Source organism: Salvelinus alpinus, chromosome 4 (genome assembly GCF_045679555.1).
Source record: "Salvelinus alpinus chromosome 4, SLU_Salpinus.1, whole genome shotgun sequence".
In the NCBI taxonomy this organism is placed as follows: Eukaryota; Metazoa; Chordata; class Actinopteri; order Salmoniformes; family Salmonidae; genus Salvelinus; species Salvelinus alpinus.
Window position 1 is genome coordinate 25,168,027 of NC_092089.1, and position 24,960 is coordinate 25,192,986.

The following is a 24,960-nucleotide window of genomic DNA, read 5'->3' on the forward strand; positions in this document are numbered from 1 at the left end:
GATGATGGACATCTCTCTAACAGTGATTTACAGAATATCCAGACCAGGCACCAGATCATTGTAAAGGTTAACAGTGATTTACAGAATATCCAGACCAGGCACCAGATCATTGTAAAGGCTAACAGTGATTTACAGAATATCCAGACCAGGCACCAGATCATTGTAAAGGCTAACAGTGATTTACAGAATATCCAGACCAGGCACCAGATCATTGTAAATGTTAACAGTGATTTACAGAATATCCAGACCAGGCACCAGATCATTGTAAAGGCTAACAGTGATTTACAGAATATCCAGACCAGGCACCAGATCATTGTAAAGGCTAACAGTGATTTACAGAATATCCAGACCAGGCACCAGATCATTGTAAAGGCTAACAGTGAATTACAGAATATCCAGACCAGGCACCAGATCATTGTAAAGGCTAACAGTGATTTACAGACCAGGCACCAGATCATTGTAAAGGCTAACAGTGATTTACACAATATCCAGACCAGGTACCAGATCATTGTAAAGGCTAACAGTGTTTTACAGAATATCCAGACCAGGCACCAGATCATTGTAAACGCTAACAGTGATTTACAGAATATCCAGACCAGGCACCAGATCATTGTAAAGGCTAACAGTGATTTACAGACCAGGCACCAGATCATTGTAAAGGCTAACAGTGATTTACACAATATCCAGACCAGGTACCAGATCATTGTAAAGGCTAACAGTGTTTTACAGAATATCCAGACCAGGCACCAGATCATTGTAAAGGCTAACAGTGATTTGCAGAATATCCAGACCAGGCACCAGATCATTGTAAAGGCTAACAGTGATTTACAGACCAGGCACCAGATCATTGTAAAGGCTAACAGTGATTTACACAATATCCAGACCAGGTACCAGATCATTGTAAAGGCTAACAGTGTTTTACAGAATATCCAGACCAGGCACCAGATCATTGTAAAGGCTAACAGTGTTTTACAGAATATCCAGACCAGGCACCAGATCATTGTAAAGGTTAACAGTGATTTACAGAATATCCAGACCAGGCACCAGATCATTGTAAAGGTTAACAGTGATTTGCAGAATATCCAGACCAGGCACCAGATCATTGTAAAGTGCAGTAGGCTACAGTACATGCTAGACATGATTTCCATGCACTGGCGCATGGAGAATGCAGAGAATGGTTGTATGTATGTATGGGGTCGGACAGGTGGAAGCTAAAGGAACTCACACGTCCCAGTTAGGTGCTAGACGCAGCTGCTGGGTCAACACAGGGAACTGTCACAAATGGAGAGAACACAACAGCAGTTGGTTAACACTGCAATATATCTACTGTACAGATCATTCTTAGTATATATTTCAGTGGATATACGCACAGATTGCATTTGGATTACTGATACAGTGTTATTTGGGTTGTCAACTGGATTAGTTCTGACATTCATGACCTCTTGACTTTTTTATTATTATTATTTGTGTACTTGATTGACATTTTTGCTGCACTGTTAGGAGCTGGTAACACAAGCATGTCGCTGCACCCGCTATAACATCTGTGTAGGTGACCAATACACTTTGATTTGACTTAACTACCAATGTCTAGGGTGCATCTCAAATGGCATCCTATGTCCTATATAGTGCACTACTTTTGACCAGGGCCCATACTATATAGGGAATAGGGTGACATTTGTGACGGACAATATGTGACGCACTTATATGTACAGTGCCTTCGGAAAGTATTCAGACCATTGACTTTTTCCACATTTTGTTACGTTACAGCCTTAATCTAAAATTGATTAAATAAATACAAATCAATACCCCATAATGACAAGGCGAAAACAGGTTTTTAGAAAATGTTTGCACATTTATTAAAAATAAAAAACAAAATACCTTATTTACATAAAAGTATTCAGACCTTTTGCTATGAGAATCTAAATTAAGCCCATCCTTGAGATGTTTCTACAACTTGATTGGAGTCCACCTGTGGTACAATCAATTGATTGGACATGATTTGGAAAGGCACACACCTGTCTAGATAAAGTCCCACAGTTGACAGAGCAAAAACCAAGCCATGAGGTCAAAGGAATAGTGCGTAGAGCTCTGAGACAGGATTGTGTGGAGGTACAGATCTGGGGAAGGATATCGAAACATTTCTGCAGCATTGCAGAGGTCCCGAAGAACACAGTGGCCTCCATCATTCTTAAACGGAAGAAGTTTGGAACCACCAAGACTCTTCCTAAAGCTGGCCGCCAGGCCAAACTGAGCAATCGGGGGAGAAGGGCCTTTGTCAGGGAGGTGATCAAGAACCAAATGGTCACTCCGACAGAGCTCCAGAGTTCCTCTGTGGAGATAGGAGAACCTTCCAGAAGGACGGCCTACAACGGCCAAACCCTCCCCTAAGCCAGACAACGCTGGGCCAATTGTGCACCGCCCTATGGGACTCCCGATCACGGCCGGTTGTGATACAGCCCGGGATCGAACCCGGTTCTGTAGTGATGCCTTAAACCGCTGCGCCTCTCGGGATGATAGAAACAAGATTCTCTGGTCTGATGAAACCAAGATAGAACTCTTTGGCCTGAATGCCAAGCGTCACGTCTGGAGGAAACCTGGCACCATCCCTACAGTGAAGCATGGTGGTGGCAGCATGGTGCTGTGGGGATGTTTTTCAGCGGCAGGGACTGGGAGACTAGTCATGATTGAGGCAAAGATGAACGGAGAAAAGTACAGAGAGATCCTTGATGAAAACCTGCTCCAGAGCGCTCAGAACCTCAGACAGCGGCGAAAGTTCACCTTCCAACAGGACAACGACCCTAAGCACACAGCCAAGACAACGCAGGAGTGGCTTCGGGACAAGTCTCTGAATGTCCTTGAGTGGCCCAGCCAGAGCCCAGACTTGAACTCGATCAAACATCTCTGGAGAAACCTGAAAATAGCTGTGCCGCGACACTCCCCATCCAACCTGACAGAGCTTGAGAGGATCTGCAGAGAAGAATGGGAGAAACTCACCAAATACAGGTGTGCCAAGCTTGTAGTGTCATACCCAAGAAGACTCGAGGCTGTAATCGCTGTCAAAGGTGCTTCAACGAAGTACTGAGTAAAAGGTCTGAATACTTATGTAAATGTGATATTTCAGTTCTTTATATTTAATAAATGAGCACAAAAAAAAAACATCTGTTTTTGCTTTGTCATTATTGTGTGTAGATTGATGAGGAAAATAAGAATTTAATATATGTTTGAATAAGGCTGTAACGTAACAAAATGTGGAAAAAGTCAAGGGGTCTGAACACTTTCCGAAGGAATTACTTTTCCATTATTTTTTTCAGTTCAGTCGTCTTTCAGTACAATACTGAATTAGTCAAGTTGCCAATACGTCATTGTCATAAACTCAGTCACGGTTGGCCATAGTGTCCGAATATGTCTAAAGAAATTATATACTAAATACACCATGAGGTCTAATGACTGTGGTGATGTAATTTTCAGTTTAATCTGAGTGAGTGATGGAATGCCATCTAGTGGTTAATAGCTATAGGAGAAATATATTTACTACGTCTGAATCAATCTCTGGACATTTCATTAATAAACGAATGAAGAGATTTGATCTGAAACATTTGACCAGATTATGTCACAACGTAATACCTCATCACTGTAATGAGGAAGTAACTTTATGATATCTGTGCGTCCAAATGGAACCCTATTCCCTATATAGTGCACTACTTTTGACCAGACCTCTATAGACCCTGGTCAAAAGGAGTGGGAATAGGGAATATAAGGAATAGGGTGTCATTTGGGACATCCTCCTGGTCTTTGTGCTCTCATACATAACTAGGGTCATTGAACATGTTACAGCTGAGCGGATCTCAGTAACAAAAAGTAAAGGAAATAGGAAGTTAATTTTATTATTATCTTGAGGAAAGCGTTAACTTCCTGGTCCCACCTAGCTGACTACTGTTTCAGCTTCCCGCTGATCAACAGAGGCCAACACATACTGTAGCTGTGCTAAGGAGCTCGGGTCACATGGTAAATATAGGAACCCTTTGACGGCTTTGTAGTGCCGCGGCCTTTCACCTTTCTAACACTTGAGAAGCCTCAGCAAGGCCAGAGGTTGTTGTGATTCTAAGAATTCTCTTCTGAGAGCATAGCCTAAGTTCTGAACACTTAAATTAGCCTAGAAGGGCGGAATGGCAGGCATGCTGGGCATGTGGTCAGACCGTCAGGCAGTGACCCTTCCCTTACCAGCTCGGAGTTGATGAGCCTGGTAGCTGTGTCCTTGTGGGCAGCTATGGTACACAGATAGCAGAGGAGGTTGAGTTTGGAGCGGACCGCCGCCGTGGTCTTATCAGCCTGGGCCTCCAGAGAAGAGCACAGCTGCTGCAGAAACACCCTCCAGTCCTCAGAGCTCAGACAGGACAGCTTCTCCACTATAGGGGGGGTCAGAGGAGCTCAATAATCACACAGCCCAAACCGTTTTAGCTGTCTGTCTAACCTGTGTGTGTATATTAACACCTGCTAAACACCTGTCAATTGCAGAGTGTGTCCAAGTGTTACTCAGCAGCGGCACAGCAGTCGAGAGCTTTCCTATTTGTTCTTCTTCATTACCTGAGTATGCTCGGACACACAAAGTCTTCAGGTCATATCGCACTGGAGCGGTCTTCAGAATCTGAAAAAATATATCATCTTTGTTACTAGAATGCACAAGAGTTGTGGTTTGCCCACCTCTGTTCTTAAGAACAATTCAGAGTCCAAAGCTGAGGACCCGTGATAGATATTTCACAATGGGACGCCGGACTATCTGGTTCCGAGTCCACCGTCCATGGGGGACGCACAGCGTAACCGCGCACCTCCCTAAAATTCCCCATCAGCATGGACACTGAAACTACTGCTTAAATACAGAGCAAGTTTTAATGTCACATGCACAAATACAGTGACATGCCTTTCATGTCAACTCAAAACCCAACAATGCAATAATTAATCATGTATTACTAGAAAGAAAACATTTTTTTTTTTTTAAACAGGAGAAATAAGAGCACAGTTACATTATGTAGTTTGTGGTACCTTTGGGTTGTCCATAATAGGTGTGACTGCCAGGTCAGAGTCAGTGTACACCAGGTCCTTTATACAGTAACTGATGTCATTCAGACCACTGGCCACCACACTGTCCTGGAGATGACAACGACCACAGTGATGTCAGCATTACAAATGAGCACAATTACAGTATGTGATCATATAGAACATCAAATCTAATCTCATTTTAATTGTCACATGCTTATACATAACAGGTGTAGACTAACAGTGTAATACTTACTTACGGGCCCTTCCCAACCATGAACAAGGAATAAATCCACAATGAGTACCGATAACTTGGCTATATAAATGCTACTAGTACTGAGTCCATGTGCAGGGATACGAGGTAGTTGAGGTAGATACTGTATGTACATATATGTAGTTATAAAGTAGGCAACAGGCAACAGGATAGATAAGTCAAAAGAGTTACTGCAAAAATGGTCAATGCAGATAGTTAAATAGTTAACCAATAGCTACCCGGACTAACTATTGATCAGTCTTATGGCTTGGCGGTAGAAGCTGTTCAGGGTTCTCTTGGTTCCAGACTTGTTGCATCGGAACCGCTTGCCGTGCGGTGGCAGAGAGAACAGTCTATGACTTGGGTGGCTGGAGTCTTTGACAATTTTTAGGGCCTTCCTCTGACACTGCCTGGTATAGAGTTCCTGGGTGGCAGGGAGCTCAGCCCCAGTGATGTACTGGGCCGTACACACTACCCTCTGTAGCGCCTTGAGGTTGGATGCCAAACAGTTGCCATACAGTCAAGACGCTCTCAATGGTGCAGCTGTAGAACGTTTTGAGGATCTGAGGGCCCATGCCGAATATTTTCAGCCTCCTGAGGGGGAAGAGACATTGTCGTGCCTTCTTCACGACTGTGTTGGTGTGTGTGTGTAATTCCTTAGCAATGTGGACAGCAAGGAACTTGAAGCTCTTGACCCGCTCCACTACAGCCCAATAATCAAACATTATTCACACACCAGACTTGCAAAGATCTCATAAATGAAAGTGGCTAAAGCGGCTAGATGAAAGTGAAGTTTATAATACATAAGAATGTCCAATGTTCTTATGTTTACAGGAAATCCATCTGGAGAAATAATATGCACTTCGCTGAGAATGCTGTAGAGGGCGCCAAAGGTTAACAAACAACTGTAACAGAGATTAACCTTTGAAAATAATGAATTCTTAACTACCAGTTTCTGCAGTCTGCAGGCGCCATGGTAATAGCCTGATTACTATTACCATGTTTCTGATTACAGACAGCTCACAGAAAGATTACACTTCAAATGAAATTGTGGAGAAGGTTGCAGAGGTATGGCAGAGCTCTCCTTTGGCTATTTGATAAGAGAAGAACTCACTTTTGGTAATGGTGTCCTGTTGGGTGAATCTCTTGCAGTGCAACTCATTCTTGGAGTTGGACGAGAGCTGATTGATGAAAAAGATCACATAAAACATGCTTCATTTTGAGATTTAAAAAAATATTCATTTAAAAAAAAGACATGAGATTAGTATTTTCCAGTTTGACTTAGTCAAGCTGTTGATCCAACACAATGTTCAGTAAATGATCAGAACTGGAGATGAACACTGATCATACCTGAGGAGGAATATGGACTCTCTGGTATCTTTGTCCAGTGCACTCTTTGGTCTAAGCTCTGTCATGTTGTCTAGGAGAAGAAGAAGAATAGAACTATGATCAGACACCTACACTGTCATCAGCTGTCATCAACATGTCTTCTTCCACCTTCCCAGAAAGCATTACCTAATCGGAATGATTTGTTGGGGTGCATGCAGACGGGCTCCTCTGCCCCTGCGGCTCCTCCCTGTACCCCTCTGTATCCCCCTCCTGGTCCCTGGGAGGTCACTGAGACAGGTGTCACGGCTGATGACTGGCTAGAGGCACAGACACCACTCCTCCCCACACTGCAGTCAAACGAAAGGTCAGATATCAGCTAGTGGATATTAACTAAAGTAAAACATCACCAGACTACAAACAGCAAGGAAACACATGACCTTAGACATATGTAACTACACAGTAATAAGACACCTGTAATAGCAACACTGTAGTTACATAGAACCTGCTGTGTTATCAAATCAAATTTTATTTGTCACATACACATGGTTAGCAGATGTTAATGCGAGTGTAGCGAAATGCTTGTGCTTCTAGTTCCGACAATGCAGTAATAACCAACGAGTAATCTAAACTAACAATTTCACAACAACTACCTTATACACACAAGTGTAAAGGGATGAAGAATATGTACATAAAAATAGATGAATGAGTGATGGTACAGAACGGCATAGGCAAGATGCAGTAGATGGTATAGAGTACAGTATATACATATGAGATGAGTAATGTAGGGTATGTAAACATATAAAAGTGGCATTGTTTAAAGTGGCTAGTGGTACATGTATTACATAAAGATGGCAAGATGCAGTTGATGGTATAGAGTACAGTATATACATATGAGGTGAGTAATGTAGGGTATGTAAACATTATATTAAGTGGCATTGTTTAAAGTGGCTAGTGATACATTTTTTCCATCATTTTTTCCATTATTAAAGTGGCTGGAGTTGAGTCAGTATGTTGGCAGCAGCCACTCAATGTTAGTGGTGGCTGTTTAACAGTCTGATGGCCTTGCGATAGAAGCTGTTTTTCAGTCTCTCGGTCCCTGCTTTGATGCACCTGTACTGACCTCGCCTTCTGGATGATAGCGGGGTGAACAGGCAGTAGCTCGGGTGGTTGTTGTCCTTGATGATCTTTTTGGCCTTCCTGTGACATCGGGTGGTGTAGGTGTCCTGGAGGGCAGGTAGTTTGCCCCTGGTGATGCGTTGTGCAGACCTCACTACCCTCTGGAGAGCCTTACGGTTGTGGGCGGTGATACAGCCCGACAGGATGCTCTCGATTGTGCATATGTAAAAGTTTGTGAGTGCTTTTGGTGACAAGCCAAATTTCTTCAGCCTCCTGAGGTTGAAGAGGCGCTGCTGCGCCTTCTTCACGACGCTGTCTGTGTGGGTGGACCAATTCAGTTTGTCCGTGATGTGTACACCGAGGAACTTAAAACTTACTACCCTCTCCACTACTGTCCCGTCGATGTGGATAGGGGGGTGCTCCCTCTGCTGTTTCCTGAAGTCCACGATCATCTCCTTTGTTTTGTTGACGTTGAGTGTGAGGTTATTTTCCTGACACCACACTCCGAGGGCCCTCACCTCCTCCCTGTAGGCCGTCTCGTCGTTGTTGGTAATCAAGCCTACCACTGTAGTGTCGTCTGCAAACTGATGATTGAGTTGGAGGTGTGCATGGCCACGCAGTCGTGGGTGAACAGGGAGTACAGGAGAGGGCTCAGAACGCACCCTTGTGGGGCCCCAGTGTTGAGGATCAGCGAGGTGGAGATGTTGTTACCTACCCTCACCACCTGGGGGCGGCCCGTCAGGAAGTCCAGTACCCAGTTGCACAGGGCGGGGTCAAGACCCAGGGTCTCGAGCTTGATGACGAGTTTGGAGGGTACTATGGTGTTAAATGCTGAGCTGTAGTCGATGAACAGCATTCTCACATAGGTATTCCTCTTGTCCAGATGGGTTAGGGCAGTGTGCAGTGTGGTTGCGATTGCGTCGTCTGTGGACCTATTGGGGCGGTAAGCAAATTAGAGTGGGTCTAGGGTGTCATGTAGGGTGGAGGTGATATGGTCCTTGACTAGTCTCTCAAAGCACTTCATGATGACGGAAGTGAGTGCTACGGGGTGGTAGTCGTTTAGCTCAGTTACCTTAGCTTTCTTGGGAACAGGAACAATGGTGGCTCTCTTGAAGCATGTGGGAACAGCAGACTGGGATAAGGATTGATTGAATATGTCCGTAAACACACCAGCCAGCTGGTCTGCGCATGCTCTGAGGACGCGGCTGGGGATGCCGTCTGGGCCTGCAGCCTTGCGAGGGTTAACACGTTTAAATGTTTTACTCACGTCGGCTGCAGTGAAGGAGAGTCCACAGGTTTTGGTAGCGGGCCGTGTCAGTGGCACCGTATTGTCCTCAAAGCGAGCAAAGAAGTTGTTTAGTCTGTCTGGGAGCAAGACATCCTGGTCCACGACGGGGCTGGTTTTCGTTTTGTAGTCCGTGATTGACTGTAGACCCTTCCACATACCTCTTGTGTCTGAGCCGTTGAATTGCGACTCTACTTTGTCTCTATACTGACGCTTAGCTTGTTTGATTGCCTTGCGGAGGGAATAGCTACACTATTACATGGTTATAGAGTTTAGAGGTATAGGTTATTACACAAGTGAAACACGGACTGTTATCTTATGCTCATATTGCACTTAGTAAATCATATTCAACATCAGCAACACGTTTGTGTCTGTGCTCTGTGAAGTCCTTTGTCTTCCTCCCACTAACGGCTCACAGTACAACCCATCTGATTGGGCAGGTCCAGGCTCCATCCTGAACACAGGCATGGTTAATGATAAAATCAGACCAACATGCATTCTCAAGAAGTTATGTCATGAGAAAAGGCCGGGGAGGGAGATATGCAACTGCACAACATTGTTTGCAGGTGAGACAGAGCTTCTCAAACAGTTTATAAATGACCTGTCTATGTACATTAAACTAACATTGGCAGACAAATGCTTGCTGTACAAGTCCATTTCCTACAATTGCAGAACAAAGGTTTAGACTTTAAAGGGATACTTTGGTATTTTGGCAATGAGGTCCTTTATCTACTTCCCCAGAGTCAGATGAACTTGTTGATACCATTTTTATGTACAGTATCTGCATCCAGTATGAAGAAAGTTAGAGGTAGTTTTGCAAACTAATGCTAACAAGCAGTCTATGGCATCTGTTAGCATGATAGACTTCCAGTCGTTGCGCTAGCGCTAGTTAGCAACTTCCTTCAAAATGCACGCAGATAGAAAAATGGTATTCACAAGTTCATTGCCAAAATCCTGAAGCATCCCTTTAAGGGGATCAATAAAAAGCTCAAATTCAGCATGTTACAAATAAACTTGGATTTGATTTGATGTTTAAAATGTAATCCATGTCCAAACATGAAAGACCCAACATAATGCTTAGTGTTGAGACCTGGGGCCACAATTAGAGGAAATGGTGCATACCACCAGGGAGTGTAATGAGGTAACTCCTTTGAGGAAACGAGACTGAGACCAGGCCTGTATTCACAAAGCATCTCAGAATAAGTGTACTGATCTAGGATCAGTTCCCTCCTGTTCATGTAATCTTATTCATTGTGATCTAAAAGGCAAAACAGATCCTAAATCAGCCCTCCTAGACGCTTTGTGAATAAAGGTTATATGAAACATAAACATTACCTGCAGCTGAATGAGACATCTTCTTCTTCTTCCTCCTCGCTGGTGTGGACCTCAGAGAACACTCCTCTCCAGAATGGGTGGACCAGTAACTGAGTCCAGCTTATCCTGAGGAGAACAGTTAAAAGCTGAAGTCTAATAAAGCCCTCTCTTTCTGACCAAACTTATGTCGGCCCACTTGTCCTACACAGGTAGCCTAGTGGTTAAGAGCGTTGGGCTGGTCACCGAAAGGTCGCTGCTTCGAATCCCTGAGCTAGCAAGGTGGAAAAATCTGCCGTTCTGCTCTTGAGCAAGGCAATTAAACCCCAACAACAACTGCTCCTTGGGCACCGATGACGTCGATTAAGGCAGCCCCCCACACCGCTCTGATTTAAAGGGGTTGGGTTGAATGCGAAAAACACATTTCTGTTGAAGGCATTCAGTTGTGCAACTGACTAGGTATCGCTCTTTCCAAAGGTCATAATAAAAAAAGCTCTTCCAAAGCTCTTTCCAAAGGGATAATATGAATTATCCATCATAGAAACTTCAAACCAAGAATCTGATTTGGTGAGGGGAGTAGGGACGTACCTCTTCTGAGGGTCTTTCTGAAGCAAACCTTTAAGCAGGCTTTGGAACTCTTGTGTAGGCTTGCAGGAAGAAGCCCCTTTAACAACAAAGACGATATGGACTATAATTAAGATGCTCTTATGACAATAAAACATATTTTGTTAAGCAATAAAAATTGGCATTTTACCCGTTTGCCTTGGAGATTGAGGATCCTGAAGTAATATCAGTTCAATCAACTCAGAAAACGTCTCGGAGAAGAATGGTGGTTTTCCTGACAAATGACCGCAAAACAAGACAGAAGTATTTAGGTATGAAATGAGTACTGTTATTAATGTCAATAAATCAAGTGATTTGATAGCCTGACTGCCAGTCTGTTTGTGCTACTGTGCCAACTACATGCCACTAATTGTAATGACAACGAGCAAAGGAGTTGGCAAGATGACAAACAGATCTGGGACACAGCCCAAGTGATTTGATGAGTACCTGAAAACATCTCATAGAATATACAGCCCAGGGCCCACAGATCACTACTGATACTGTGGTCCCCCCCTTTCACCACCTCTGGTGCACAGTATATTGGAGACCCTGAAGAAAGACAAAGACATATCCATTATACAATATATTGAAAACCGTGATATGATATAACATATGATATATGATATTGTGGCGACCCTGTGTTTATAAGCACGGATATCGACTCTGCCACTTGAGCATGCTTTTGTGACTTTGGGCCAGAAGGTTGAGGGTTCATCGACCACCGCGGGCAAGCTCACTCTCCCTGCCTGTTTCATTACACTGGGGTCAGAAGTTGGATCACTCTCCCTTCCTGTTTCATTACACTGGGGTCAGAAGTTGGATCACTCTCCCTGCCTGTTTCATTACACTGGGGTCAGAAGTTGGATGACTCTCCCTTCCTGTTTCATTACACTGGGGTCAGAAGTTGGATCACTCTCCCTGCCTGTTTCATTACACTGGGGTCAGAAGTTGAATCACTCTCCCTGCCTGTTTCATTACACTTGAGTCAGAAGTTGGATCACTCTCCCTGCCTGTTTCATTACACTGGGGTCAGAAGTTGGATCACTCTCCCTGCCTGTTTCATTACACTGGGGTCAGAAGTTGAATCACTCTCCCTGCCTGTTTCATTACACTGGGGTCAGAAGTTGGATCACTCTCCCTGCCTGTTTCATTACACTGGGGTCAGAAGTTGGATCACTCTCCCTGCCTGTTTCATTACACTGGGGTCAGAAGTTGAATCACTCTCCCTGCCTGTTTCATTACACTGGGGTCAGAAGTTGGATCACTCTCCCTGCCTGTTTCATTACACTGGGGTCAGAAGTTGAATCACTCTCCCTGCCTGTTTCATTACACTGGGGTCAGAAGTTGGATCACTCTCCCTGCCTGTTTCATTACACTGGAGTCAGAAGTTGGATCCCACTTCTCTTCTGACACCAGTGTAATTAAACATGCTGAGTTTGTCCTGCGAACAATGTAGCGACCCTGTGTAGCGACAATAGGATATGTGATAGAACATTCTAGTAAACATCCAATAAGTAAGGGATAATCAATGAGGGGCTATGTGTTCTATGGAAAATCAGGAACGACGCGCTAGTGGAGTGGAACTAACCTTCCACGGAGTTGCATTATTTTCCAGAGAACGCATTGAGCCCCGAGTTGATTATCCCTTTTATACCATGGCCATAATTGAACACATTTGCCGGTAGAAATGTGTTCAACATCCACTGACGTAGCTAGCAAGTTTACTAGATAGCTACAGTAGTTGCCTTGGTAACCAAACAAACAGACCTCCTAGTTTAGCTAACCAAACTATCAGTCCTAGCTTGCTATTATGAAAATCTAATTCAACAATGCCAATAATGTTTTCAATTCAACTTATGCTTTCAAAAGCAGCTCAAACATAGAACATGTAAGAATGAACTAAAGCCATTGAATTCTACCGTGGGGATATACCATGCGTTATAGGGAAATTATGCACGCTCTAGAATGCCCTTCAAGCCAATCAGATACAAGTATTCAACAATGCCATGGTATAACAATATGTACTGTAAGGGTCACCTTGGATTCTGTTCTTGATATTTCTTCTTGATGTGTTTTCTTTGCCATCCCCTCCACCTGTTTCCTCTGCTGTGACTAAAGCAAAAAACTCCTCCAGATTCTCCCCCTCAGCTTTAGACAGGCAGAAGTTAGAGTACTTCAATGTGCCAGGGCCATCCAACAAGATCTATAGGAGGAAAAAACACAAGGTCATAATCAAATTCCATTGACTTCCTGAAATCAAAACTGAGACACAGAATAAATGTTTGGCTAGAAATAATCAGCATTGCTAGTTGACAAAAGGAGCTCATTGGGTGTAAAGTGTTAGGATGGTTTGATCTATAGAATGTATTAAATGTCAGATGAGCCTCGATATAGAGTTGATTGTTTGACCAATTGAAAATTAGAGAGTCAGGACATCTATACTGTACCGCACCTTGGAGGGAGTGAGGTCAGAGAACACGATACCAGCATCATGGATGTATCTCAAGCCTTTGACCAGATCGATGGCAAATTCCCTCACTACATCTTCTGACAGGCACTCATCCTGGGTGATGACTGACTCCAGTGAACCCCCTAAAATATAGAGAAATTCTGAATGATTATTATTATCCTACCATTATACACTATCAAATCACATTCATACTTTGTGAAACGTAAAGGTAAAAGGTTGACATAAGGTAACGATGGTATTCTTACAGTACCAAATAAGCATCTCACCTGTGCACAGTTCCACTACAAGCCAAAGATGGTTGCTGGTTTCATACCACTCATAGAAGGTTACCACATTCTCATGTTTTATGTCATGAGTTAGCCGTACCTGTGGATACACCATGGGCTCAGTCAGTGTTCAAATCAAATTGTATTGGTCACATACACGTTTAGCAGATGTTATTGCGGGTGTAGCAAAATGCTTGTAAAATGTTACTAAGTAAAACCAGTTGAAAGGGATGTGTGTACTACTAGGAAGTGATGCTGGATACTTACGTGGTTTGTAATTTCATGTCTTTTTGACTTGTCACTGCAAATAATTGCAACAAAATTGATGCTTCCTTTCCTCCTCCCCTTATAAACCACTGACTTGCGTCCTGTTCCAATTTCCTCATACAAGATGAAGTTTTCCATCTGCACAGAAGATTCTCAAGTTAGGGAAAGTGGTTGGTCACTTGCAGGGGGTGAATAGCACATTTGTATAGGTTGAAACTAGTAAATGGCATTTGCATTTAGCTAGTTAAACTAGGTCGCTAACTGCTAGCTAATTTGCTAGGTAACGCTAACTTTAACTGTTTTACTGACAGAAGCAAGCTGTGCAGACCAACTGTACGGTCTATGCAAGTTCAATCATAAAACCAGACAGCCAATTCCCATAAACAGATAAACAGGTTAATACATGCAAGAATCCAGAAACTAACTGTAACTATATCACGAACTAGTTAAATTGCTTTATAATAAAAATACATATTATTAAAAAGCGCTGTTTTACCTTCAAATCCCCCCTCGAACTCAAACTCAAAGCGCGAAGTTTGTTACCGGATATCACTTTTGGATCATTTCATTCCTACTGTAGGGGGGTAAAAATACATGGTTTTAAGAAAAATTAAGCTAATCATTTTTTATTTATCTTTTACATTTGATGGATGTAAAACTAATGTTAAACTTTAAAAGTTGTATGAAAAGGATCCATAATAAGCATGTACTTGTGTCTTATTGTATTTCATTATTTTGCTTGAATACCTCTGACTGAGCTATTCCTTGGTTACTAGGATACGAGGAAGGACGCGGCAGTAGTGCACACACAATGCAAGGTTATGCTTCTTCTTGTGTACAGGGACAGACAAAGCACAGAGTTTTCATACTAAAACATCTTTGGACAAAGCAGGCCCACATAATTTTGACTGCCAACTCAAACTGTGGACATAGATCTAGCTAGCATTCGCAAATATGGTGATAATTATTGGATCCATCCCTCCAACCTGGGATAGACCCTTACCCTAAAATATGATATTATATTCTATATGAATTAGCTATATATTTTATTATATTATTGTAGCGACCCGCACAGACAGCGGTGTGTTATGTGTTAGGCTATGAGTGGGTTGTCTTGTATTACCAGTGTTCGCGGGGTCCGACATGCCAATCAACCTGCTATCTGCCAATCACGGGAATGCCTGGAATGTTCTGATGCCGTGCTACCTGGTGGTTGGTGGAGTGGCGTGAAGCGGGGTTGGGCAGGGGGATGGAGCATTGGAAGTTAAGACCAGGTTTAGCCATTGTTCTTCCTCTTATGTCTGGGCTTCACAAGAGAAGGTCACGGTTGGCTTGTGGGGTATCTTTCATTTATTTGGTGTGGGCTACGGACAAACAGTAGCCTGTGTAAAGTTGGGTTAATAAACCGTCAATTCGTAAACTCAATCCTCTGTCTGGACAATTGTTCCTTTATGATCTAGTCAGGTCATTACATTATTATATCCTGTGTAAAATAAATCCCTGGAACCTGATAGATTGTATAGTAGCTAACTCTCCCTTTCTTTCTCTAGTGCTCTGTCTGTTTGTCTGTCTGCCTGTCCCCACCCACTCTGCCCACTTCCTTGTTCCTAACCTGGCTTTGATAGCTATTGAGGGAAAACTGTAGAGGGGCAAGCAAGGTTAAATGCACAGGGCAGTGCACTTCAATCTGAACTGTTACTGAACTGGTGTGAACATGGAGGAGGTGAGGACCCTGGCAGAGTGGTGCCTGGAAAATAACCTCTTCCTCAATGTCAACAAAACGAAGGAGCTGATCGTGGACTTCAGGAAACAGCAGAGGGAGCATGCCTCTATCCATATCGACTGGGCCGCAGTGGAGAAGGTGGAAAGCTTCAAGTTCCTCTGCGTACACATCACTGACAATCTGAAATGGTCTACCCACACAGACAGTGTTGTGAAGAAGGTGCAACAGCGCCTCTTCAACCTCAGGAGGCTGAAGAAATTTGTCTTGGCCCCTAAGACCCTCACAAACTTTTACAAATGCACAATTGAGAGCATCCTGTTGGGCTGTATCACCGCCTGGTATGGAAACTGCACCACCCGCAACCGCAGGGCTCTCCAGAGGGTGGTGCGGTCTGCCCAACACACACTGCCTGCCCTCCAGGACACCTACAGCACCCGACGTCACAGGAAGGCCAAAAAGATCATCAAGGACATCAACCACTGAGCCATGGCCGGTTCACCCCGCTATCATCCAGAAGGCGAGGTCAGTACAGGTGCATCAAAGCTGGGACCGAGAGACTGAAAAACAGCTTCTATCTCAAGGCCATCAAGACGGTTAAATAGCCATCACTAGCCGGCTACTCAACCCTGCACCTTAGAGGCTGCTGCTCCATATACATAGACATGGAATCACTGGTCACTTTAATAATGGAACACTAGTCACTTTAATAATGTTTACATACTGCTTTACTCATTTCGTATGTATATACTATATTCAATTCTACTGTATTTTAGTCAATTCCACTCCAACTTTGCTCATCCTAATACTGATAGATTTCTTAATTCCATTATTTTACTTTTAGATTTGTGTGTATTGTTGTGAATTGTTAGATACTACTGCACTGTTGAAGCTAGGAACACAAGCATTTAGCTACACCCACAATAACATCTACTAAATATGGGTATGTGACCAATAAAAATTGATTTTGAAGACATTAAGTGAAGCTTGTTGTCGCGCAGAGCAAGTAGATAAAGGTCAGATGTTCTTTTGAGTGGTCAAAGGGCCTTTTATTCTCTGGTGTTTTCAGACGTCACACATACAGTAGGCATAATCTCTCTCCTCTCTTTCTCGGTGTGTGTGTGTGTGTGTGCGTGCGTGCGTGTGAGAAAGAGAGAGAGAGAGCATGCACATGCTTGCGTTTGTGACGGATACAGATCAATGAAATCAAAATATTGTCACATGCATACAGTCTATTGTCAGGTGCCACTGCCAACAAGGCTTGACAGTAGCTAACATGCTCTAGCATGCTCCAGATAGGGCCTACGCTACTCTATGGTTGACCTCTGTATGCTACTCTATGGTTGACCTCTGTACGCTACTCTATGGTTGACCTCTGTACGCTACTCTATGGTTGACCTCTGTACGCTACTCTATGGTTGACCTCTGTACGCTACTCTATGGTTGACCTCTGTACGCTACTCTATGGTTGACCTCTGTACGCTACTCTATGGTTGACCTCTGTACTCAACTCTATGGTTGACCTCTGTACGCTACTCTATGGTTGACCTCTGTACGCTACTCTATGGTTGACCTCTGTACGCTACTCTATGGTTGACCTCTGTACGCTACTCTATGGTTGACCTCTGTACGCTACTCTATGGTTGACCTCTGTACGCTACTCTATGGTTGACCTCTGTACGCTACTCTATGGTTGACCTCTGTACGCTACTCTATGGTTGACCTCTGTACGCTACTCTATGGTTGACCTCTGTACGCTACTCTATGGTTGACCTCTGTACGCTACTCTATGGTTGACCTCTGTACGCTACTCTATGGTTGACCTCTGTACGCTACTCTATGGTTGACCTCTGTACGCTACTCTATGGTTGACCTCTGTACGCTACTCTATGGTTGACCTCTGTACGCTTGTAACGCTCGTCCTCCTCCTCGTCTGAGGATGAGCAAGGATCGGACCAATATGTAGCGTAGTGTGAATACATCTTGATTTATTTGTGAAAGACGAACACGAACAAACACTTGATAAACTATAAAAACAATAAACGACGTTAACAGACCTGAACTTGTGAACATATAACATGAACGCACGAACAGGAAGGAACACACGAATGAAATGAACGAAACGAACGAAACCAGTCCCGTGTGGCACAAACACTGACACAGGAACAATCACCCACAAACAAACAGTGAGAACAGCCTACCTTAATATGGTTCTCAATCAGAGGAAACGTAAAACACCTGCCCCTGATTGAGAACCATATCAGGCTAATTGAAAATGAACCCAACATAGAAACACATAACATAGAATGCCCACCCAGCTCACGTCCTGACCAACTAAACAAAGACAAAACAAAGGAAATAAGGTCAGGAACGTGACAACGCTACTCTATGGTTGACCTCTGTACGCTACTCTATGGTTGACCTCTGTACGCTACTCTATGGTTGACCTCTGTACGCTACTCTATGGTTGACCTCTGTACGCTACTCTATGGTTGACCTCTGTACGCTACTCTATGGTTGACCTCTGTACGCTACTCTATGGTTGACCTCTGTACGCTACTCTATGGTTGACCTCTGTACGCTACTCTATGGTTGACCTCTGTACGCTACTCTATGGTTGACCTCTGTACGCTACTCTATGGTTGACCTCTGTACTCAACTCTATGGTTGACCTCTGTACGCTACTCTATGGTTGACCTCTGTACGCTACTCTATGGTTGACCTCTGTACGCTACTCTATGGTTGACCTCTGTACGCTACTCTATGGTTGACCTCTGTACGCTACTCTATGGTTGACCTCTGTACGCTACTCTATGGTTGACCTCTGTACGCTACTCTATGGTTGACCTCTGTACGCTACTCTATGGTTGACCTCTGTACGCTACTCTATGGTTGACCTCTGTACGCTACTCTATGGTTGACCTCTGTACGCTACTCTATGGTTGACCTCTGTACGCTACTCTATGGTTGACCTCTGTACGCTTGTAACGCTCGTCCTCCTCCTCGTCTGAGGATGAGCAAGGATCGGACCAATATGTAGCGTAGTGTGAATACATCTTGATTTATTTGTGAAAGACGAACACGAACAAACACTTGATAAACTATAAAAACAATAAACGACGTTAACAGACCTGAACTTGTGAACATATAACATGAACGCACGAACAGGAAGGAACACACGAATGAAATGAACGAAACGAACGAAACCAGTCCCGTGTGGCACAAACACTGACACAGGAACAATCACCCACAAACAAACAGTGAGAACAGCCTACCTTAATATGGTTCTCAATCAGAGGAAACGTAAAACACCTGCCCCTGATTGAGAACCATATCAGGCTAATTGAAAATGAACCCAACATAGAAACACATAACATAGAATGCCCACCCAGCTCACGTCCTGACCAACTAAACAAAGACAAAACAAAGGAAATAAGGTCAGGAACGTGACAACGCTACTCTATGGTTGACCTCTGTACGCTACTCTATGGTTGACCTCTGTACGCTACTCTATGGTTGACCTCTGTACGCTACTCTATGGTTGACCTCTGTACGCTACTCTATGGTTGACCTCTGTATGCTACTCTATGGTTGACCTCTGTATGCTACTCTATGGTTGACCTCTGTATGCTACTCTATGGTTGACCCCTGTGTGTGTGAGAACGTGAGTATGAGTGTGTGTGTGTTTGTGGGTGACATAAGAAGTTATGATCTATTCTTTTCTACTCTGTCTTCAAGGTCTAGCCTGGTCACATACTATACAGATGGAATGTAGTAGTGTACTTTAATAGGCCTACCATTTGACAGAATTAGTCTGTAGCCGCCTCCCTTCACACTAGCACCTAACCCATTCATAGATGCTAACTGCTTTAGCGCCTATTGACGATATTATCTTCTGGTCGGGGGAGTTTTGTTAAGATCCCTTGACGCTCGATAGAACATATGGAACATATTTTTCCTATCAGCGAGAAATAATAATGATAATAATAATAAAGGTTAAATTACTACACACCTTTATAAGGTTAGGGTTATTTTATTAGTTTGTTAGCACAGTGCCCAAAGAAGGGCCAGATGTATACAGAATCGTGTCGTCTGCGTAGAGGTGGATCAGAGAATCACCATTACCAGACATCATTGATATATACAGAGAAAAGAGTCGGCCCGGAATTGAACCCTGTGGCACCCCCATAGAGACTGCCAGAGGTCCGGAGAACAGGCCCTCCGATTTGACACACTGAACTCTATCTGAAAAGTAGCTGACGAACCAGGCGAGGCAGTCATTTGAGAAGCCAAGGCTATTGAGTCTGCTGATAAGAATGCGGTGATTGACAGAGTCGAAGGCCTTGGCCAGGTCGATGAAGACGGCTGAACAGTACTGTCTTTTATCGATGGCGGTTAGGATATCGTTTAGGACCTTGAGCGTGGCTGAGGTGCACCCATGACCATCTCGGAACCCAGATTGCATAGTGGAGAAGGTACGGTGAGATTCGATATGGTCGGTGATCTTGGCTTTTGAAGATTTTAGAAAGGCAGGGCAGGATGGATATAGGTCTATAACAGTTTGGGTCTAGAGTGCTTTCCAATCTTTGGGGATCTCAAACAACACGAAAGAGAGGTTGAATAGGCTAGTAATAGGGGTTGCAACAATTTTGGCAGATAATTTTAGAAAGAGAGGGTCCAGATTGTCTAGCCCAGCTGATGTCTAGAGATCCAGATTTTGCAGCTCTTTCAGAACATCAGCTGTCTGGATTTGGGTGTAGGAGAAGGGGGGCCTTGGGCAAGTTGCTGCAGGGGGTGCTGAGATATTGGCCGGGGTAGAGGTAGCCAGGTGGAAAGCATGGCCAGCCGTAGAAAAATGCTTATTGAAGTGATCGATTATCGTAGATTTATCGGTGGTGACAATGTTTCCTATCCTCAGTGCAGTGGGCAGCTGGGAGGAGGTGCTCTTATTCTCTATGGACTTTACAGTGTCCCAAAACATAGTGTTTCCACACAACCATATCTCCATGTCGGCCACCTGTGCTAATTAGTTATCTAGCATGTCTTCCTAACAACCGTGTGTAAATGTAACTGTGGAGAAAGTGTAGTTCGTCAACTGGCACACACACAGCTTATGGATCTGTGCAGTAGGCTAAGTGTATCGTTTTTATTTGAAATATTATTTCTCACTGATATGAAAGATAAGGAGCATATGTTTTGAAAAACGTTTTGCAAGTGATGATTATTGATGCTTCTAAACGTTAACGCACAGTGTCGGGAATTGTAGTTCACACACATCCAACAATGTGCGAAGCTAACTGATGAAAACCCCTACTAATAGGGGTTTTCAAGAGCTATAGCACCCTCCAGCTGTGAGGAGAGGGATGTCATCATGTTCGATGCGTTCAAGCGGAATGTGACACCGGTAGCGATCAGCGTGGATTTTGGACACACTCACACCCGGCTTTCTCTACAACATTTCAACGTCATGAAATCTACTCGAATCCGATTCTGTGTTATAGTACTGCACTCTTATTATTTTTTCGCCATAACTTGGTGGCTTCTCTGAGACAGTGTAAGCTAAACGCTGATGCTGAACGAACCAAGAAAACGCAACATAGCATTCTGCCGGCGCTACTTTTCTTTCATCCATAGGCTACATTTGCTTCAGAAGTTTTCTCCCCAAATGTAAGCGACGGCGAAGGTATTTTTGTACGTTTCTTTGGTTGTTCATGCACTTTTACTTTTTGTGCTGTTTAGTATTTTTCTCTACAAAACAGACCAACAGTTCCATGGACAATATTTTAGAAAAGCGGGTGGTCTCCATTACGGAATACAATTGGCGACTGAATGAATTGAGGCCACACACAGAAAGGGAACAGTTGATTCGGCTGTACGAACTGAAATAATTCGTATTCTTTGCCGCTATTCACGTGGTAAGTGTCATCACAGTTCATTGAGTATCGACTGCCTACAATTGGAAACATTGTGTCAATGTAAATAAATACTGATTATTATGTAGCATATGCACACCTTGTGTTACACCCCTACCTCATTTGCACACACTGTATATAGATTTTTCTACTGTATTATTGACTGTATGTTTGTTTATTCCATGTGTAACTCTGTGTTGTTGTATGTGTCGAACTGCTTTGCTTTATCTTGGCCAGGTCGCAGTTGTAAATGAGAACTTGTTCTCAACTAGCCTACCTGGTTTAATAAAGGTGAAATAAAATAAATAGCTCACTGACCGACATTATGACAGGTTACTTTGTGCACGAGAGTGCCCCAGGATCTGGATTAGTAGAATGTGATGTGACATTCTGATTCCATTTCTCTCCCTCCTTAAATCCAGATGCAAAATCGAAGCCGTGTGTCTAGAGGCAGGGTTTAATAAGCTTTCTTATACAAAGCAGATTGTGATCCGATTACATTCAAGCTTTCTTAAAGTTAAACTGAACCAAACACTTAGGCCTAATGGCTTGCTGTCTTCAAGGTATATTTGGTCCGTTTTTCATGCAGTGGCTGGTGGACTGGGAGTCTTCTTCTTGAGGGCCACGATGGACTATAAATGAAGCAATCGAGAAGGCACATGATCTGCCTGGAAACATACTCCATAACAAATTCCCTATTAGTCAGTTTCATTCCAAAAATACTTTTTAACATTTTGTTTGTATCACAATGACACCTTCCTTTTATTTCCATTATATGAGCAGTGAGGTAATGGTTGGATCTTAACCTGCTGCATAGCGTAACACATGTTGGTTAACTTTGTTCCTTTCATGTCTCCAGATGTGCAAGCTTTCCACATTGCTGGCTATGTTTGACCAGAAACATAGGCCACCATCCCAGACTTTAATAGCAGAGATACTGAGGCCACCTGGACTATTTACATTGACACCCCTCCCCCTTTGTTTTTACACTGCTGCTACTCGCTGTTTATGATCTATGCATAGTCATTTTACCCCTACCTACATGTACAAATTACCTCAACTAACTCGTTATTCTTATTTTATTGTTACTTTTTTTTTTCTTTTTTTTTCTTTCTTTAGTTTATTTAGTAAATGTTTTCTTAACCAACAATGCAGTTCAAGAATTAGAGTTAAGGGCTTGTAAGTAAGCATTTCACGGTAAGGTCTACCTACACCTGTTGTATTTGTCACATGTGACAAATAACATTTTATTTTAATTTGCTCTTAGCTGTTCTCAACTACACACACACACACACACATCGTTTCTATCTGATACACTGGCACTTTGAGATCCAATATTCAAGGCCACATTAAATGCACTAGTTCAAACATAGTCATGTGTGTCATAATCATGCCCTATTGGTACCATGCCAGACTTTCATGCATTGCTATTGAGGCTGCTCTCAACTACTCAACCACACACACACAGGTCTGTGGTGGTATTTCCATCTGATACGGTGGCACATCCAATATTCAAGGCCACATTAAGGCCACATTCAAACAATCATGTGTGTCATAATCCTAATCATGCCCTATTGACCATTGTGCTGCGTGGCTCAAACCAGCTGTGTGAAACACGTGTCACATAGGTGCCCATACTAAATCCCCCTGGTGTCTGAAAGTGAAAGCAGCCTATACTCTACTGCTGCTGTGACAATGGGTCTTGGTGTGTGTGTGCGCGTGCGTGTGTGCGCGTGTCAGTCAGTCAGGATCAACCGGGGCCATGCCATCCATGCGTGATTTATAATCCCTGTGTTTTAACAGATTGCATCTGAGCAGCTCAATAATTGTGCCATCCCATTCCCTGCAGCAGACAGAGATGAAGGGTTGTATAACCAACCATACAGCTGAGCGTTAGGACTGGGGTTATATATTGTTCTTGGACATAGTTCGTTGATCCCACTGTGATTTAGTGTGGAGAGACTTTCGAGGGACACATGGGTCCATTGCTTTCCTACTCATTTCACAATCTCTGGGAAAAGCGACTGGCCTTATTACGGTCTCTTGCATTTTCTCATCCTCTTAATGCATGAGTGATTTCTTCTTCTCTGCTCTTCTGCACGTGTGTTTTGGTCTGAACGCCTGGAGAGCTTGGTCGTGTTCCCCTGCTCAAACGTTGCGTGCATAAACCAATGGTTGCGTGTCACATCATCGACTGTGCCGTCGGGCACCAGATTGCTATAGCATATGATGTGGTAAACTGATGCCTATCCAGGCGTTGTTAGATCTGGTATGCTTCAGCAACACCTGGGCAGAGGAACGCTCCCCTCATCTCTCTCTAGCTCCTCATCCCTCTATCTTTCACCCCTAACCTCACTCTCTCTCACCCCTAACCTCACTCTCTCTCTCTCACCCCTAACCTCACTCTCTTTCACCCCTAACTTCACTCTCTTTCTCTCTCTCACCCCTAACCTCACTCTCTCTCACCCCTAACCTCACTCTCTCTCTCACCCCTAACCTCACTCTCTCTCTCACCCCTAACCTCACTCTCTCTCTCTCTCTCACCCCTAACCTCACTCTCTCTCTCTCTCTCACCCCTAACCTCACTCTCTCTCACCCCTAACCTCACTCTCTCTAACACCCCTAACCTCACTCTCTCTCTCACCCCTAACCTCACTCTCTCTCTCACCCCTAACCTCACTCTCTCTCACCCCTAACCTCACTCTCTCTCTCTCTCTCACCCCTAACCTCACTCTCTCTCTCACCCCTAACCTCACTCTCTCTCTCTCTCTCACCCCTAACCTCACTCTCTCTCTCTCTCTCACCCCTAACCTCACTCACTCTCTCGCTCACCCCTAACCCCTCTCTCTCTCTCTCCTAACTTCTCTCTCTCCCCTAAACTCTTTCTCTCTCTCTCTCCCCTAACCTCTCATCTCTCTCTCTCCTAACCCCTCTCCCTAACCTCTTCTCTCTCTCTTTCACCTCTAACTCTCGCTGCTCCTATTTATGGCAGCGAGTATCACTCACTATAATTAGGTGGTTCACGTTGTGTCTGTATGTCCAGTCCAATCCTGCTAATGCAAATGTGTTAGGCTAGATTTGTTTGTCCTATCCTATTCTAACTTGCCTACAGCTGCGGCATAGACATGGCTAATGGACTGATGAAAATAAGAGGATCCACTCTTGCTCTTGCAGTCATTTCTCTCTATTCTTACATGCAGTAATTATGAAGCATGTTTTACTAGTTGAAGGTCTACTGCCTACGTAACCAACACTTACTGGGCCTTTACAGTTCATATCTATTTCTGCAGTCAATCAGGCACTACATCTCTCCATTTTGTCTAATAACATCAATATCCCGTTCCTCTTTTTCACCAGTTGTGCAACATGCTGAGAGACAGTTTCATCATTCAAA

At 43.7% G+C, this 24,960-nt stretch overlaps 2 protein-coding genes across 2 annotated transcripts in view; one reads left to right on the forward strand and one right to left on the reverse strand.

Moving 5' to 3' along the window:
* ulk4 (unc-51 like kinase 4) overlaps window positions 1-14,497 on the reverse strand; it is a 186,465-nt gene extending 171,968 nt beyond the window's left edge. Inside the window, exons 1-16 of the mRNA XM_071396224.1 lie at window positions 14,431-14,497; window positions 13,935-14,072; window positions 13,668-13,767; window positions 13,384-13,523; window positions 12,969-13,134; window positions 11,379-11,480; window positions 11,083-11,166; window positions 10,917-10,992; window positions 10,353-10,457; window positions 6,803-6,963; window positions 6,638-6,707; window positions 6,402-6,468; window positions 5,041-5,145; window positions 4,585-4,645; window positions 4,222-4,406; window positions 1,226-1,272 (exon numbers count right to left, since the gene is read on the reverse strand). Coding sequence (XP_071252325.1) covers window positions 1,226-1,272; window positions 4,222-4,406; window positions 4,585-4,645; window positions 5,041-5,145; window positions 6,402-6,468; window positions 6,638-6,707; window positions 6,803-6,963; window positions 10,353-10,457; window positions 10,917-10,992; window positions 11,083-11,166; window positions 11,379-11,480; window positions 12,969-13,134; window positions 13,384-13,523; window positions 13,668-13,767; window positions 13,935-14,072 — 1,607 coding nt within the window. The 5' untranslated portion in view covers window positions 14,431-14,497. The remainder of the gene's footprint in view (window positions 1-1,225; window positions 1,273-4,221; window positions 4,407-4,584; window positions 4,646-5,040; window positions 5,146-6,401; window positions 6,469-6,637; window positions 6,708-6,802; window positions 6,964-10,352; window positions 10,458-10,916; window positions 10,993-11,082; window positions 11,167-11,378; window positions 11,481-12,968; window positions 13,135-13,383; window positions 13,524-13,667; window positions 13,768-13,934; window positions 14,073-14,430) is intronic.
* A 6,504-nt stretch (window positions 14,498-21,001) lies between these two features.
* Window positions 21,002-24,960, forward strand: part of LOC139572264 (trafficking kinesin-binding protein 1-like) — a 37,534-nt gene continuing 33,575 nt past the window's right edge. The window contains exon 1 of the transcript XR_011674347.1: window positions 21,002-21,569. The gene's annotated coding sequence lies outside the window, so the exon portion shown is untranslated. The remainder of the gene's footprint in view (window positions 21,570-24,960) is intronic.